The sequence below is a fragment of the Elgaria multicarinata genome, chromosome 3, assembly GCF_023053635.1.
Source record: "Elgaria multicarinata webbii isolate HBS135686 ecotype San Diego chromosome 3, rElgMul1.1.pri, whole genome shotgun sequence".
Lineage (NCBI taxonomy): Eukaryota > Metazoa > Chordata > Lepidosauria > Squamata > Anguidae > Elgaria > Elgaria multicarinata.
Genome location: NC_086173.1, coordinates 26,703,650 through 26,722,524, shown reverse-complemented (window position 1 = coordinate 26,722,524; position 18,875 = coordinate 26,703,650). Strand labels below are relative to the sequence as shown.

The 18,875-nt window shown below is 43.8% G+C and overlaps 1 protein-coding gene across 1 annotated transcript in view; it reads left to right on the top strand.

The window, feature by feature from the left end:
• Nucleotides 1–5,333: 5,333 nt before the first annotated feature.
• The window catches only part of GALNT6 (polypeptide N-acetylgalactosaminyltransferase 6), a 47,258-nt gene continuing 33,716 nt past the window's right edge, over nucleotides 5,334–18,875 (top strand). The window contains exons 1-2 of the mRNA XM_063119700.1: nucleotides 5,334–5,390; nucleotides 9,978–10,559. Of these exons, the coding sequence (XP_062975770.1) occupies nucleotides 10,072–10,559 (488 nt within the window). The 5' untranslated portion in view covers nucleotides 5,334–5,390; nucleotides 9,978–10,071. The remainder of the gene's footprint in view (nucleotides 5,391–9,977; nucleotides 10,560–18,875) is intronic.

Genomic DNA, 18,875 nt, shown 5'->3' with positions numbered 1-18,875 from the left:
TTAAAACGGATTTCAAACAAGGAAGTAGTGCAACCTGATTCTATGCACTGGTTAGCTATACTGAATCCCACTAAAAGAAATGGGCTTAGCCCATCCAAATCTGTATAGTATTGGGAGGCCAGCTCCAGATTTTAGAGGCCCCTCACCTCCTCTCACACTTGCCCACTTGTTCTCCTTCTACCTCTGGGCCCATAACTACTGCTGCCCCAGAATAGGGCAGTTGAGTGATCAGCCATGCTTTGTCCTCACTCCCATTGTTTGCTTGTACTTTCTCCCTGACCCAGAGGGACATAGCGGGGAAGCAATTATTATTGTTATTGTTATTATTATTTATTTCTTACGTTTGTATATCGCCCCATAGCCGAAGCTTTCTGGGAGGTTTACACAGGATAAAAACACTTAAAAACTATATACAACCATTTTAAATCACAATGGCAAGATGAGCAGCAGCAGGTCAAGGGGCTCTGGTATGGTCGGAAGTGGCCCCACTGCCAGAGTATGGGCCTTGGCAGGTGCCCGGTGATGCTGACCCCTGACACTGGCCCTTGGCTATAAAAGTACTTTGAAGACTGAGGGTTGCTAGGCAGATCAGAATGAGGTGCTTCCTTATTCTACTTGTAAAATCTCCAAAATAAAAAAGACATGCCTCATGAAAATGGAGGACAGAAGAGGTCCCTGGTTTGCATAAAATTTGCATGTGCTAAGGAATATGTATAGAGGCAAATATAGAAATAATTAATATAACTTAAATAGAAATACAGTACATCTCACTATAGTGTGGAAGGCTGTGCTTTGCTCAGTCTGATGCCAAGTGTTGACAGGCTCGGATTCTCATGGTTCTTTACCTTTAAACTGGCTTTTGGACCAGGCAGCCATCGAATAGAGGATGCCTTTAGACAGAGGATGTTCCCCTGGCAGTCCTTCAAATAGAGGACTGCCCTCTGTAAAAGGGGACACCCTGCCACCCTAAGAATGAGATGCACATGTGCCTCATCCAGACAACATGTGCACATATATATTCTAGTCCAGTCGATAAGCCTGAGAGAACACTTAAATCCCCCCTGTATGCTTAATTGGGCACTCAAGATAACTTAGGGTGATTAACATTAAGAACATCACCCATAGCAAAGGCATCAATAAAAAGAGCGAAATGGCTTAAAAGCTAAAAGAACTTACAATTCAACAAAACAAACACCCTGACTTAACGTTGGTCACCATTAGTCACATCAGCACCTTATCCAAAAGAGTTGTGCGGTTGTCTACCATTGCGTATGTCCTCACCTGCTTGACGTTCGTGCTAGGAACAGTGGTGGCAGAACAGTCTCCCAAACAACCCGTCGCTTCCTTTTATAGGGCTTTTTGAGCAATTGTGGCACAGTAATCCTTTCTTCCCCTAATGCTGATCCTGCCAGTCCCATGTGGACTAGCACCAATTGGAATGTAAATACCCTTTTACTACCTTCAGTGTGTACTTTGCAAGTGGAGATTGGAGCGGTCTCTACATCAACATGCGATTATTACCCATAGCACTAGAACATATGGAGAAAAACCATCCTTGGAGGGACCTAGAAATCGGAGCTCTGAACGTTGTCTTCCACAACTCAGCCTTTATGTAACAAGCTATTCTTTCAGTTTTTGACATATTATTCAGATGATAACAGGTGCAAATGTAATGTGTCATGTCAAAAGGTTTCTGTGGAGAAGGGTGTTGCTCAGTCAAATAAGTTAACTCGGCCCAAACAAATGAACTGAGCAACATGCTAGGGCGGGGGGGGACATACTTTCTCTTGACCCCTTAACCTGGAACATGTTTGATAATGGTGGTTGCTGCTGCTAAGATAATTAGGGCTCTTCTGTGTAAATCCCACTGAAATAAATGGGAGGTATCCTTTCTGATGGAGTTTTGTTCTTGGTCATGTGCGGTTCTGGCAGGTCTACCCAGATGAATTTTAAACCTAAGTATTTTAAGATGTTGTGATTGTTATTTTAATATTGTATTGGTTTTATATGCTCTTTTAATTAGTTATATGTATTACATTGTATTAAATGGTGTTCCCTGCCTCGATCCAGAGGGAGAGGTGGGTAAGAAATTATTATTATTATTATTATTATTATTATTATTATTATTATTATTAGTGTGTGGAATTCTGCATGGGCTCTTAAAAATCCTGGCTGTCATTTTTATTTAGAAAATCATGTTTCTGGTCCTCATGCATGTGGGTTCTATCAAGCAGCATCTGCAAAGAGATTGCAATGCTCAGAGGCTTGGTTTTGCTCCTCTCCCACAAGGGTCATGAGCCCATCAGGCCTGGGGGAGAATTCCTTTCCCCTCGGCAACTACAGTGACCATTCTCTGAATGCGCGCAGACAAAATAGGTGCTGGAACCTGCCCTTGGTCCCTAACACCACTTGTCCTGAGTAGAATTGCAACATGCGCTTTACATGTACCGACATGCTTTTCTGCGTAACGGCAAGGCTGTTTCTGTTCAGCAAACAAAGGACAACAAGGATTGTCTCCCTGGTCGAATGCTCTGAGCTGTAGAAAGGTAAGATTACTTGAGGGAAAGACACACCCTGAGATTGTGGGAGGGAGAGCCATCTTGTTGCTGATTGCTCTTTGACCTTCATCAAATGTGAAATGTGTTTTACCTTGAATGTGCAGAACTAAAGGTGAGGGCTCTCAAAGCAAAGATAAATTTATTTATTTATTTATTTATTTATTACATTTCTATACCGCCCAATAGCCGGAGCTCTCTGGGCGGTTCACAAAAATTAAAACCATTCAAAGTATAAAACAACAGTATAAAACCATAATATAAAATACAATATAAAAGCTCAACCAGATAAAAACAGCAGCAATGCAAAATTACAAATTTAAAACCATGTTATTTAAAATTTATAGATTGTTAAAATGTTGGGAGAATAAAAAGGTCTTATGAATAAAAAGGTCAAATGTTGGGAGAATAAAACGTCCTTAGTGGATCCCTTGGTAAAATGTTTGGTGAAAGCATTTGTTGGGCCAAAGAAATCTAATTTTTAAAAGGCCTTGTTTTGGGGGTACCATTTATTTATTTATTTATTTATTACATTTATATACCGCCCCATAGCCGAAGCTCTCTGGGCGAGTCACAAAAGTTTAAAACAGTAAACGTTAAAAATATACAAAATGTTTGGATGGTGTTCTTCTGGCCTATGAAGGTTCCACATCTGCCCCACAGAGGTTTTGGCTCCTCTGTGGGCCCCTCCTCTCTCCAAACTCCAGCCCCAGGGGGTTACTGGGGTCTTGGGGAAGGGGGCCAGGGATGGAATGCTCCTCTTACTTCCTTTTTGTTGTTGTTTATTCGTTCAGTCGTTTCCGACTCTTCGTGACTTCATGGACCAGCCCACGCCAGAGCTTTCTGTCGGCTGTCGCCACCCCTAGCTCCCCCAAGGTCAAGTCTGTCACCTCCAAAATATCATCCATCCATCTTGCCCTTGGTCGGCCCCTCTTCCTTTTCCCTTCCACTTTCCCTAGCATCAGCCTCTTCTCCAGGGTATCCTGTCTTCTCTGATGGAATAAGGGGATTCCCCTTAGCATGTTGCTTGTTCTCCCAATTAGAAGAAGGAACAGCTCATTAAGTGCTTTGCCTGCCCTGCATCCTCCCCAGTGGAGGAAGAAGTCTCCTAACATAAGGCCTTTTTTAATTAGATCTCCTGGGTCCAGCAAATGCCTTGCCCTAGCATTTTTGCGAAGGGATCCACCAATGAGACTGAAGTGCTCGCTTGAAACTGGATAATTTAAGAAACTAAATTAGGCTGCTTTGAATTATTTGCTAGCAACCTTTTAAGCCCATATTGCCAGTAAGGTGCTGCACAAATTAGGGCCGTGAGCTCCAATTGGTTAAATTAATCAGCTTTTAAAATCTTTTAAATTATCTTTCGGGCAACGTGTGTGTGTGTGTTTTAAAAAAGCAAAATGTAGTTTTTAATCAGTAGTTATTTTTTTAAAGCCTGCAGGTGGCAGTCATTATCTTAGGAGCAAACATTTCCTTCTTTGCACTCATTGGTCTAAGATTGCTTTAATTACCGTAGGTGAGAATGAACATGTTAGAATAATTTGCCCCGTGTGGGTGTATATTCTGGCTAGGATTGCAGAGAAGCAACAGCAAATGGGTTGTGTGACAGTTTCACTGAAGCCACAAATCAGGGTTGCTCATGCAATTCCACTCAACCTACCTCTTGGAAAATCTGCTACAGGGCATCAGGGATTGGAGTCCCCGGAGGAGCTGTCACACGATCTGCGCACCACAACCAAATTGCAATCCAGGAAGGGAAAGAAAGCAGCTAGTCATACTTGATGAAAAGTTATAATGGGCCCTATTGTGTTCTTGATGGATCAAATTTTTTTTTAAAAAAAACACCACCGACCACAATATTAGCCTCAGCTACAAAACAGTATTGGAGAGCATACATCATGTTTATTCATGCCTGTCCACTCAACCCGTCTTTCGCTGTGCCTCTCTGCATTTCCTCCCCTTGAAAAGCTCCTACCCTGATATTTCCTGCTAGATCTCAGAGGCATGCAAAGCGCTTATCTTCATATGACTGTGCAAACACGGTTGTAGAAAAGCATGCTGACATCCTGCTCGCCATGTAGAGGTTTAAAGACTTTCTTTGTAGCTGTTGCTTCCCCCCCCCCCTTGATTCTTAAAGGCAACCCTGCAGAGCTATGTCAACTTGTACGGCATAAGCTATCTAGGAGGTCCCCACTTAAGAAATATTACAAGAGCACATTTTCAAGTGGCATTGAGAGAGTGAAGGGGAGGCCTGTGTGTGCCTCCCTCTATAGATTTCTTTTTGGACCTGAGTTCAGTGTTCTTAATTTAGCAGAATGTGTATTTGTTTGGAATTATCGTGCCTTTTAAAATTGGTGTGGATTTTTTTGGTAGGATTCTGTTTTTAAAAATGGTCAGGTAGTACATGGCAATATCACATCTTACATGTGTGCACACACGTGCACACTGGTTCAGTCCTCTTCCATTCAAAAGGCGTGGGAAAAGTGCTGAGCCAGGAAACGGCACGCATCAATTCCTGGCTGTAAATTCCATAGGAGCAAATCAGCCTTTTGCATCTCTGCCTTTTAGTTTGGAACTAATGACTCAAGTCTCAAAAGTGTCTCTAAGAGGTAATTTTTTTTCAAACAGGAAGAAAGATGTCAGCAGCCTTCCTCTCAGCAGGGACTGGTTCCCCCCACCCTCACCCCATCTTACCCCTTGCGTGTTACTCGGGTGCATCTTTTGCTTTTATTTTTAGAAGAGCAATCTACAAATCGTGCAAGTCATTCTCCTTGACAGTGTATCTCCTCTTCCCATCTAAGAACAGAAAAGGACATCCTGTTTGGAATAGGTGGGGTAGGTAATTTCAGCTTAACCAAATGTTAACGCTGCCGGGCTTTGGCGTTGCTTAGATAAAGAGAGTTCTCTGCCAAGGGGAAGGAAAGGCAGATGCTGGTTTCTCCTTATTCCTTGCCATGGTCATTGTGGCCACTCAGTTACAAACAGTATTTTTTCTGTTCTTGGGAGGACTTTCTCTGTCATTCTTCTGTATCTCCCTTAATGCCCTATCCTCCAGTGGAGCAGCTAGGGCTGCCTGGTCCAGGGCCCCCCAAATGTCCACCCAGAGAATGGCAAGTGATCAGGGCAGCAGCAAGCAGGGCTTATATGAGCGCCTTGGGCTGGCATGGCCGTTTTTTAAAAAAGGTTTATAGTCAGGGGGCACCTGGCTGAACATGCCCATGATTACAGATGCTTGTTTTATTATTTTTATTTTATTTACAACATTTATATACCCCACCACATCTAGACAGAGGGGTGGTAAACAATAAAAGAATAAAAGCTAAGAAGATAAAAGAATAAAACTCCATATTAAAAATTACTATTTAAAAAAAAAACAGAATACCATGGCTGGTCAGTCAAGCAGGGCTTCCCGAAATAAATATGTTTTCAGGAGGCACTGCAAACAACACAGTGTTGGCACCTGCCTGACCTCAAGAGAAAGGGGGCCCCCACACTGAAGGCTCTTCTCCAGGTGGATTCCAAGCGGGCCATAGGCCCACGTGAAACCGCCAGGAGCATTTTAATATATTATTCTTTTCTGCAACAAAGTGGTACTTATTCACAAGTAAACGTGCTCACATTAGGGCAGCAGAAGCAAACTCTGTCATCATGATGAGGCTTTAAATGACCTTAACATCTGGAACTGCACCTGCTTAGTATGTCTTCTTTTTAAAACAGGGTTAGCAAATACTCTGTTTTGTGTTTGCTTGGTTGTTGTTTTTTGCTTTATCAGAAATGAAGAAGCAGTTGCAAAGCATGGTGTGGAAAAGAGAAATGTTAGTTGCGTGCCTCACAGCTGAATTAGTACCCATGGCTATCTAAAAGAGACACACACACCCATAAGACTATTAAGTCCAGGAAGTAAAATTACTTTGCTGCAACACTGCCTCTATAAGAATGGGATGAGGTAGGAGGAATGTTCTACATCGAGCACTGGCAAGGAAACCTTCATGTGATTAGAAGAGCTTACGGGCTCATCTACACCAAGCAGGATATTCCACTATGAAAGTGGTATATAAAAGGCAGGAGCCACACCATTGCTTTATAGTGGTATTGAAGTGCACTGCAGGAGCCACACCACTGCTTTATAGTGGTACTGAAGTGCAATGACAGCTGTTGGGGCCCATGACACATCAAAGTCATTATGGCAAGATGGGTGGAGCACATATTTTGCATGCAGAAGGACCCAGATTCAATCCCGAGCAACTCCAGGTAGAACTGAGAAAGACCTCTGTCACATTTATTGTCTGCTTGTAATTGCTCACTCATGGTAGTTGGGGGGTCTTTACATGACGTCATCCTCCTCCAGGGCCTCTCCCATGCTTTGTGACCATTATCAGGACTTTCCCCTCCAGCGAGGAAAGTGTGAATTTTTTTTCTGAACTGCGTTATAGAGCCCTTGTGTAATTGCGCAATTCTGCTACACCAAAACGCCACCTAATGGTTGTATAATAGAACATATAGAAAGGCAGACAAAGAAAAGCCCTGGGGGAAAAACATGTGTGACCGAGCCGATCTTAATCACGTTAAGATTCTAGAAGCAAAGAAACTTTGATAAAGGTGCAGGTTAAAAGCCTCATGTAGAAAAGCCCTGAAACTCTGGAGAGCCATTGCTGGCAATCAGTGTTGACAATTCTGGGCTGGATAAATCAATGGTCTGATTCAGTATAAGGCATCTTCCTATGTTCCTATGAAGAGTAGTGTTACCATGTAGTTCAGATTTCTATGAATCCAACCCACCGATTACACAGTGGACTGACCTTTCCCAAGTCACATAGATTCTGCAGACTTGCAGGGGGGTGTCTGGAATTGTATGCAATTTATTTATAGAACAAGTGCGGGAAATTGAAAAAAATCTAATTCCACCAACGAACAGATGGCAGAACAAAAGGTGAACCAGGAAAACAAAAGGCACCTGACAATCCGCAAAATGCAGACAGATTTTTTTTTAAAGCCGTACATCCCTAATAGGGCTTTACTGTGTAGTGTACACATTCACTTTATTTGTTCATGTGTTCAGTTCACCTGGTCATAATCAACACCAAGCAGGATATTGCACTATGAACATGGTATATAAAAGGCAGGGGCCACATCAAGCTGGATACAGCATTATGAAAGTGTTATATGGCATGTGTCATGGGCCCCAACAGTTGTCAGTGCACTTCAGTACTGCTATAAAGCAGTAGTTTGGCTCCTGCCTTTTATATACCGCTTTCATGCCACTTTCATTGTGCAATATCCTGCTTGGTGTAGATTAGGCCCTGATTATGTGTACTGAAGTAAGCAATTTCCTGGCTGCTATCCTTGTTCGCATCCCTGTGGGGTTGAGGTAGGAAATGCAATTGTTGCAGGAATGCATAATATCTGCTGAATTTTATTTATTTATTTATTTATTACATTTTTATACCACCCAAAAGCCGAAGCTCTCTGGGCGGTTCACAAAAATTAAAACCTTAATAAAACAACCAACAGGTTAAAAGCACAAATACAAAATGCAGTATAAAAAGCACAACCAGGATAAAACCACGCAGCAAAATTGATATAAGATTAAAATACAGAGTTAGAACATTAAAATTTAAATTTAAGTTAAAATTAAGTGTTAAAATACTGAGAGAATAAAAAGGACGAAAAGAGTACAGTGTAGGCGCCAGACGGACCTCTCTGGGGAGCTCATTCCACAACTGGGGTGCCACAGCAATTGAATAATCAATTGTACTACTTTTCATTGCTGTGTTTATGGTCTAGAAGCCCACTTTGTTCAAAGTATGTGCAATGATTGTATGTTCAACAATTGCAAATACAAATGATGGTCATCCTGGATTTGCTTGGGTTCTCCTGCACATATGGTCCACCTTATGATGACCGCTTGTACGCACATATACACAGCATATAGTCTGCAGTCCCTCTGCAAGTTTCTCCCAGTAATGATGGTATTCTAGATGACATTCTGGAAAGAAGTATTTCTGTCTGAAACTGGAGAAATTCCATTATTTGTTTCATTTTCTGATCCTTTGGAGATTCTTTATATCCTATTTCCACATTGATTTATGTGGGCATGAAGGCAAGAAACTTTTCTTTCTAATTTCTGAAATATGAGATTCTCAGAATTCCAACAATTTCCTGGGGATCACGCACACACTTGATTCAGAGACCATGCCACTGTGACTTCAGTAATGGTTTTTGCCTGGCTCTATTGCTTGGTTCCAGAAAGGATTGATTGTACAAAGTATGCAAAGAAAGTAAAATAGGAAACTCCCTTTTCTTAAAGCTGCTTCTTTCGCCTTTTGAAAGTTGCCATCCCTTCCAAAACTGCTGTTTTGTTGAACTCTAGAGAATATCACTGTACTTCCTTATTTACTGTGTCTTTATCAGTTTGTTCTTCTTGTTTGTAAGTTTGCACAGTGGTGAGCAACGGTTAATTCTACGACAATGCAGAAGACAGATTTGTGTGTGTGCGTGCACTAACCTGTCAGATAGCCCGGTTCTGAGCATGTTTAATCAGAGATCCTACTGGCTTCAGCAGCACTTTACTTCCAAGTAAGTGCATAGGACTGCAGCCAGGGTGAAGCCAGAAAGAGGTAACTCCTGAAGCAGTGAAGTCTGGCAGATGTAAGTTCTGTGACATGGAGAATCCATAGCTGGCGAGTGTATTATTGCTATATGTCTGTTAAAGGTCTAACACTAGAAATCTTGAAACTCTCAGAGCCCATTAAGATATTTCCCCAGTGTTTACACGGCTTTGTTACATTTACAAGAAATATGAATGTAGGTTATCTATCTGCCAAGGAATCAGTAAATGAGGTTGTATATTGTCCCCACCCTAAATGTGACCCTGTTCAGACGACACGGTAATCCACAGTGGTTAAACTGAAGCGGGCAGTTGTAGGGTACCTGCAGAAGTCACATGGACCCATCCAGGGTCAATGGAGACTTCTGGATTGAAGCAGCAGCAGCCGATCGCCCTGGGAAGCCGGCGATTGTGCAGGGAAACCAGTGATAGCACAGAGGACCTGGCGATGGTGGCAGTTACTTCCTGTATTCCCTCTGCTCCTGGGCCCTGGTAAGTACAGCCCTCCCAGGCACTGGATGCTGGGAGTTTTAGGCTGTATGGGGGGGCCTAGGGCTGTGGAAGAAAATAGCGTATCCGCCATGAAATGGCCTCGGTGATTCGGATTTCAGAATCCAAGGCCCGAGGCTTGCACAGCCCTAGAAAACAGTGGCCTTTGCCCACCTCTTTGCCTCATTTGCCATTTTGAACTGTGCGTCAGTGGCTGAGCCTGGCACAATGAAGAGGATGACAACAGAGATGGATGTGCCTCCAAAGAAAAAATCATCCTTCTAATTGCCCTGAGACTTCTAATTGTTTCTTTATGTGTTCCTTAGGTTTGGAGAAAGATGGTGAGATTCCACAGAATAAGCAGAGGTTTGAAGAGGCTGCGTCTTTGATGTAGGAGCAGTCGCCGAAGCCACGCTCACGATGAGGCTGCTCCGAAGACATTACGGCCCACTGAAGCTGGCTTTGGTGGGCATTGCCTTTGTGATCTTTCTCTTCATCATGCAAAGGGATGTGGGCAATGGGGACCAAAGGGAGGAGCCTTGGCTAAAGAACATTGTGGTCAAGAAAGACCAAATGATTGACATAATGATGGGAGCCGTCAACAACATCCGGGACTCCATGCCAAAGCTGCAGATTGGAGCTCCGGTTCAGCAAGAGGTGCCTGTCCGGGACAGCAAGTCCTGCCTGCCGGGATATTACACACCAGCAGAACTGAAACCCTTCATGGAACGTCCACCTCAAGACCCCAATAGCCCAGGCGCTGATGGCAAACCTTTCAAGAAGGACCAGTGGACACCAGAGGAGACGAAAGAGAAAGAACGTGGCTACGACAAGCACTGTTTCAATGCCTATGCCAGTGACCGGATCTCTCTCCAAAGGGCCTTAGGACCAGACAGCCGGCCTCCAGAGTAAGATCTTCCTCCTCTCCACTCACTGTAACAAGTACTGATTGAGGGCAAATCCGGGATGAATACCGGGGACTATGTGCCTAGTAGTAGCTTGCCACAGTGGGGATACAATTACAGGGATCATCTACAGGGTCTACTCGCATGGTGTGGAGAACTTTATTGCTCCCCTGTTTACCTGGGTTTCTAATTTAGGTGCAGCTGCATGGTAAAATTCCAGTCTTTGTGTTGGTGGGTGCTAGCAGTGCTGACAGTGGCTACTACCCACATGTTTGCAGGCCCACCGGAGTAAGCTATCTACATTGTTTTGCACTTGTGGCAGTGAGGTGTCCTAGGACATTGATTGGTTGAGCTGGTGTCTGCAAACATTCTAATTGCTCAGTGTTCACAGCATCATGATTGTGGTTCAGCTTCTCTGGGGGATGGCTGCTAGGCCAGGATTAAAATCTTGCACAAGTCCTGTGGAAGCAGAGGCTATGTGGGGAATGCAGTGGGTCTGAAAGTGGGATGGAGGAACTCCCAGAAGGTAGAGACCCTAAAAGTCACATAGAGCAGTGGTGGAGAGTCTTCAGTCTATGGGCCTCACTTGGCCCATGGAGTTCCCCATCTGGCCTATGTCAGGTTTGGCTCCCTCTGCAGGCTTGGAGAGGAGGCAAGGAGAGGAATTCCCTTATTATCTTTGATCACTTTATTTCTGCCCCCCTCCACAAGTGGCTTGAAGGGGGATCCGCTTGTTATCTCCAACCACAGATTGTAAATAACAAGGGGATTCCAGTTGGGATGGGCCATGGTGCACTTAGCCAGCACTTACAAGAGCTTCTGGAACCACCTCCTGACTCTCGGTCTCCATGCAAAGAACAAGCAAAGTTGCATGCGCACTCAGCCAGCGCTTGGCAGAAGCTAACAGCCAGAGCACCAGGTGGATGATCAGGGGGCCTAGAGGAAGGGTGGTTGAAGCAAAGGCGCAGAATAAGTGAGTGGATACAGGAAATTGATGGAAAGGCAGGCGGAACACGGGCTGGAGGGAAATGCTTGGGGGAATGTAGGCTAGGGGGCATAAGGTTGTTAAACCTTGCTCCTGAGAGGGATCCTAGAATCATAGAATAGCAGAGTTGGTAGAGGCCTACAAGGCCATCGAGTCCAACCCCCTGCTCAATGCAGGAATCCACCCTAAAGCATACCTGACAGATGGTTGTCCTTTTTAAGAACAGCGTAGAAAGGAGAACTCTACTGTTTGTGGCTTTTACCATCACTGCAGCACTGTAATGTGGCGCACCTCGAGCTGTATAGTGAGGACCAAAAGGCAGGGAAGGACCATACCTCGGTGGTAGGCCACAAGCTTTGCCTGCAGAAGGTCCTAGTTCAGTCCTTGGCATCTCCAGTTAAAAGGATCTGGTAGCAAATGATGGGGAACACCCCTTCCTGGCCATGACCCTGAAGAGCCACTGCTAGTCAGAATAGGTAGTCCTGGGATTCCCTGACCTAATAGAAGGCAGCTGCCTATGTTCTAGTGGTCAACTGTATTGGTCCCCAGACAGATCTAATTCTGGAGAACAGCTGCTGTAGTGCTATTGATCCCTTCAAACGCGACGCATAAGGTGCTTCAAACTGTGCTGGTCTCCCACCAACCATCCTAGCTCATAGCCTGAACCAGTATCTATGCAGTCTATGAGGCTGGCTTCCTGGTTTAGTGAAGGTGTGTTCCATGGAGCAAGTTTCTGCCTTTTCCTAATTCATTTCCTGCATTTTTGTTAAATGTGTGCTATAGTAAGAAGGTGCCACATGAACACAGCCCAACTCTGTTATTAACAGGAAGATGGGGGAACAGCCCCCATTCCTTCCTTAAGTTTTAATAGCATTTGCATTGCTTTGCTGGATCCTTTGAAGATCCATCTTGTCCAGCATTCAGTGTCCAGCAATGCCCAGCCAGATGCCTCCAGGACAGCCTTCCTCAACCTGTTGCCTTCCAGGTGTTTTGAACTTCCACACCCATCATCTGTGACTCTTGTCCATGCTAGCTGGGGCATATGAGAGTTGTAGGTCAGAACATGTGGAAGGCAACTGGTTGAGGACAGCTGCTCTGGAAGCTAGCAAGGAGGACATAAAAGTGGAGAACTTCCCCTGTTTGTCCTTAAACATGAATGCTACATTTAGCTATTACGGCTAACAGCTGTTGATAGACAAATCCATGGAGGATATGTCTAATCCTTTTTAAAACCATCTAAGCTACTGGTATTGACTGTGTGAATGAAATGTTTGCCGTGGAGCAGTGCTCTTGCAAAACATCTTGTCCCTGGAAGAGGAGGGGCAGGGATACGGAGCCAGCCTTTATTGAAACACTGGTTTTATTGTCGGAAGTCGAATCCTCTCAGGAGTGTCATTTTGGATTTAAGTGGGGGCAGAGAGGCAAGATTCTCAGAAAGATTTACAGACCTTCTCTTGGATATCCTCAAGATTAAATTGCAAAACCACCTTTTATAATCTTTATGAAGGGACAAGAAAAAGTTGACTTGTACATCTGTGGATTCAATCAATAATGTAGAAAATGTTAAGAGAGAAATTAGAGATTTGGATTTGATAGTTATAGAGTAAGAAAAAAAATATTGTCACATACTATAGCTGGGGAGAAAATTGGAAGCACATTTTATTTTTGTTTTTATTTCGGTTTTTTTGGGGGGGTTGCGTGTCTTGTTTGCCTTTATGTATTATATTTTGCTCTGTAGTGTCTATTATTTATTGGTGTTTGGAAACAATGTTGTTGTTTTTTTTTTTAAAAAAAAAGATTAAATTGCAAACCCCAATATATTTTAGAAGTATTTGTTGGGCTTACTTCTTAAAAATACCTTGTCATAGCTATAGCTATGAACCGCCCAGGGAGCTTCGGCTGTTGGGCAGTATAGAAATGCAATAAATAATAATAATAATAATAATAATAATAATAATAATAATAATAGCGTGATCAGTGCTGGTCATACAGTCACACCCCTGCTTGCCCACTTTTTTCTAAACAAAAAGTTGTATGCCTTTGACATACCCAGACTTTTCCAACCTGGTGCCCTTCGACTACAACTCTCATCAGTCCCACAATGGTCAAGGATGGTGGGAGTTGTACACCAAAATACCAGCAGCCTGCCTCCTATATCACTCACTTAATTGGGTGTAGATCCTGCAGACTGGCAAGAATCATCAGTTCTCCTCAGAAACAGTCACACATACTCCATAATGGCAGAGGAGCAGCTCTTTTAAAATGGCTTCCCTGTTGATTTAGGCTGCTTTTGTTATTATTATTATTATTATTTATTTATTTATTTATTTATTTATTTATATAGCACCATCAATGTACATGGTGCTGTACAGAGTAAAACAGTAAATAGCAAGACTCTGCCGCATAGGCTTACAATCTAATTGCAGCCTATCCAAAGACCTCCCACCACCCTCTTGCCTTATGTCCAGGCATATCCTCTTAAGCATCACTGCCCAGCCTCCAGACCCTTCCCTCTGCCTAGGAGGAACCCTGCTGCTGCATCCCCGGCATAAAGGGTCTTGTCAGGTTGCTATAAAGAACCTGTTAATAAAGCAGTTAAAGTTACCAACACCTACCTGCAGCTCGAATCGGTAGACAAAGCTTGACAGATATTGCATTTCCTAAATAGGTTGGGCTGAGAGAGGGTGACTTGAAGTTGCCCAGGATCAAGGATAGAAATATTAGTCTCTCATGCATCTAATTTCCGCTGATATAATCTTTGGATCCAGATGCACATTGAACACAGTTCTAGCTTTACAAATCTTAGCAGGATTGGGCAATTCTAGCTAGTTTAGGGAGGTTAGCATTAAAAGTAGAGCTGTCACCCAGTGATGCTTTTGATTTCAGAATTTGATATGCCTGTTGATATTGGACCGCATTTGATATCCGATATGCAATGCTATTTAGCATCTGAGAGAAATCATAATGGATATATGCAATGGTAGATCGCTTTATTTCTTCTAGGAACACTTTCCACATTGGCATTGCCTGCCAAGGAACTCTTGTACCTCTTCCATACAACCTGTGCTTAATGCATGTACAGACACCTTATTTACATGAGGCCAAACCTTTGCCCATTGTAAGCTTAGAAAGTGCTCTGCAATGCTCTCTATATTGTCCTATATTTGTACATTTTGCAGAAGATCTGTCCTGGTAGACAATCAGGAAGGTGTTTTGGTTGAGGAACCTTCCAAAGAATCCCAAGTTCCTTAGAAGATAGTTGGTATAATATATTTGATAGACAACATGCAATTCATTAGTATTGGAGAACTAGGGTGGTGTAATGGTTAGAGTATTGGGAAAGGGCCAAGGAGATCTGAGTTCAAATCCCCACTCACCCCATCAAGCTTATTGGGTGATATTAAGCCAATCTCTGTTTCTCTCCTTCTATCTCACTCACACAGCTTAACCTACCCCAGAGGGTTGCTGTGAGGATGAAACACAAGAGGTAGAACTATGTACACTGGCTAAGCCTCCTCAGAGGAAATGTTTTGTAATAATAATATTTGATAGCTGACAAACAAGAGATTTCATATCCAAAATTTAAAAAATCAGAGATTCCACCAAGTCTACAGCTTTCAAAAGTTGAGTTTAAAAAGTGCACTTTGAAAATATGAAGTTGGTATTCAAAACTGGAAAGTTTTCAGAATTTTGGGTAGTTTTGCAAATAATTCATTTTAGCTATAATTTAAAGTAAAACGTATTCAAAAGATAGCAACTGTGAAGTAATGACCGTCTAGTTGAAATGTACAGATTAGAATAACTCCCTAGCTGCATTTGGAAGACCTAAAGTGAGACCAGCCAAGAGACTCCCGATTCTAGCTGCCTGCACAGATTAGTGAGCACCGTCAGGGGGTGGGGAGTTCACAAGAACTTATTCTGCCAATGATGAAATCTTGCTGCTTTCCTTTCATCTGTGGTGAAGAAAAGGCCTGGGCCGCAGTTCTCGTTTTTAATTATCGTCTGCTTTCCCCCTCCTCCCTCGTCTCACATTCTCTTACCTTTATGCCCCATTAATGCCCCATTTGTAAAGCAATAAACATTTACAATTGCAGCCCTCTTTTTATATATATAAAAATAAAGGTCACCCAAGTTCAAAAACTTTCTTGATTCCATCTGCCGCCTGCCCTTGGTTTTGGTCCATTTCCTCCCGCTTCGAAGAGCTCCGTTGCCCCCTTAATTTTTCACTTTGCTCGCCAACTGGAACAGACATGGCTTACAGTACAGCAGGGGAGGAGAGGAAGGAGTCAAACGTGACCCTTGTTTCTCTCCCCACCCCTTCCCTGTAGTTTCCAAAGGCTTTCTGAGGCTACTGCTGCTTTTCATAAGGAAGATAAGTCAGTCAAGGCCTTGTGGCGGGTGGGAGGGGAGAAGGCAGCCAACAAAGGCGGCTTGAATAATAGTTCAGGACTAGGCTGGGTTTGCAGACAGTCTCGCTCTTCTACTTACCTCCTGCCCTCCCCACAACCGATTATTTCTGCCTAGCAGGTGTAGATATCACAATAGAAGAATGTAGTGTTCTAGGCAGGGAGCGCAAGAATGTTATTCAGTCAACCAAGGAGGCATAAACCAATTTAAATTAAAGTGCAAAGCCCTCCCAGAACCGAAACCATAAATCGGAGCGCTGGGGAAATTGGCTCAGATGGAGGGAGCCCATGAATGAAACTCTTATTGTTGAATGCTTTGCGGGGGAGAAGGGGGACCTACCATGTGGAACGTTTTCCCCCTTTTGATGTGCTCCAGAGGTATGCGGCATGTAAGGGACCCGTCTGCCTCCCTGCTGAAAAGTTTACAGAGGGGTATGGACAGTGAAATCAAAAGAGAGCGGTGGGAAGGCAAAGAGGCTGTGGAAGCTTCCTCTACCAAAATTATTTCAGTCCTCTTGACTCTCTGTCATGTTTTCCTAGCCGTTGTGGCTTGTAGGTCCTAGAAATGTTGTGTAAGTACAGGAAATACTAGACCAAGGCTTGTTATGTGTAGTAAAAGTGTTCAATTCCGTACAGGATTCATGCATGAAGTAGTTGGTTGGCAGTGAGGTCTTGCCTTGCCAGCCCAGTGAAGCCCCCCCAGGCAACACCATGAGGGGCACCTTGATGAAGGCAAGTATTTGTGGCTGAAGGTGCAGCAAGACAGTTTAAAGTGGCCAAGGGAGAATTGCTATTTGGGCTCGGTTTCAGAAACCAAAATATCTTGACCCAGCACTGTTGGTTGGGAACCACCATGGCTTTTCCCCCCTACTTAGCCATGTAGAAAAATCACTGAAATGGTCTCCCCTATGCTCTGTACTTTGAACGAGGTGGTAAATTGAGGGTGGGGGCAGTTGTGGCTGAGGCTTTGGCAACCTTTAAGAGGGAGAGAGTTTTGAGTGTGGGAACAAACTGTGAGAACTATTTTACACATTTCTTGTTGACACCAGAGGATGTAAGTTAAGTTGATAGTGTTGCCTCTGGGACAGGCTCAAATGCTTTCTTTTATCCACTGCCAGTATTCTATCTATCCATCTGCCTACCTATCATTTCTTACATTTATATCCAACTTTTTCTCCAAGGATCCCAAGGCAGTGGACATAGTCAGCAATTATGATTGATGTTGGGCATTACATTCAGGGCCCATTCAGAAGACACCTCAAACCATGGCTTTAACCATGGTGGTCAAGCCATGAGGTCTGCATGTGGACCACATCTGGCTTAAACCATGGTTTGTTGAAACAAGCCAGGGTCATAGTTTGGGCCTGGCTTGTTTCAGTAAACCATCGTCTAAACTAACCACAGTTTCTCCTTTTCAGAAGTAATGATTAACCACGGTTAGTTAAAAACTGGAAGCAGATGCTTGTAATCTCTTCCTCCATAGTTGTGCTCGGGGACGAGAGGGCGCACAAGCCTGAAGCTCATTCACACAGTGCTAAACTATGTTTCAGTGTTGTGTTTGCGCCAGGGTACAGACGTACATACTTGACAAAAGAACATATGCACACAGTCCTGGATTTGATGGTGCGGGGCACAGTATATGTTGGCTGCAAAGAATGGATTGTTCTGTGCAGGACCTGAGCAGTCCAAAAGGAATGTGCATACACTCAGAACAAAAAAACCTTCACTGTGTTCTTTCTCCCACTTGATCTTGTGAACAAAGCCAGAAAGCAATGCCACTTTGTTCCTGAACCTCAGGAGAATAAATTATCTCCCCACCACCACCTTCCCCCACCCCTTAGTAAACCTATACTCCGTGCACGACTGTGTTTCCATTCACAGGCGTGTAGCAGGGAACCAGTTCAGAGTACCATTGTTGTGGCCCCCTGCTTGGGGATGTAATCCGTGACCACCTTCTGTGACCTACAGGCACTTGAGGCAAGGTCAGGTAGGGGGGAGGAAGGGTGGGTGACTAGATGCAATAGAGAGAGCTCCTAGGTCTCCTGTGTCTTTCAAAAGCAAGGGCGAAGAGGGGATTTTAGCAGCTGTAGCTTTTCTCATTCCTGTGCTGCTACACTGTAAGCTGCAACTGCTGAAACTCCTTCTTCCACATGTATTTACGGTCTAGCTCACAGCTGCAAACCAAAGCTGCACACCAAAGCAGGTTGTGTTTTAGGATTATTGAGATGATTTATGCAATCCTGTTTGAGCACTCAAGGTACTACTACCAGTGCTAAGGCTGCAATCCCTTTGCACTTCTTTGGGACGCAGTCCTATCAATGTCAATGGGATTTCCTTCTGAATAGGGGTATGTAGGGCTCACTAAGTGTGGTTGCCTCTGGTCATCCAATTAGCAGGTTCAAGGGGGGGATCTACACTACTGCTTTAAAGCGCTTTATAACAGTTTTGACAACTGTTGGGGCCCAGGACACACTGCATATACAGGTTTCAAAACATTTTCAAAGCACTTTAAAAGCAGTAGTGTAGATTCCCCCCAAGGTGTTGATGCTTCTCTGTATGTCAGCCTTGTAAATAAGCTCACAGAAGTTGGTAGCATCCCAAATTTTACCATCTTGCTAAAAGTCTAATAGCCTGCATTTCCATGCTGACTATGGTGGAGGAGAAGCACAGAAATACAAGCTATAAGCCTCTCAGCTGATAAGGTTACCCCAAAAATGTTACTGGTTGATTTAAAATATGTCCTGGATGCTTTTCAGGTCAGGAGCACTCCCAAGGCGGCACACAACACTCCCTGAAGGCGCACCTCTTCAGTACGGAGAAGGGGTGGGAGAATAACTGAGCCATGGCGGAGGCAATGGCTTGGTGGGCTTTGTTCTGCCCAGGTTTTTCTTGGCTTGGAAAAGCTCACACAGAACAAAGTAGGCTCTC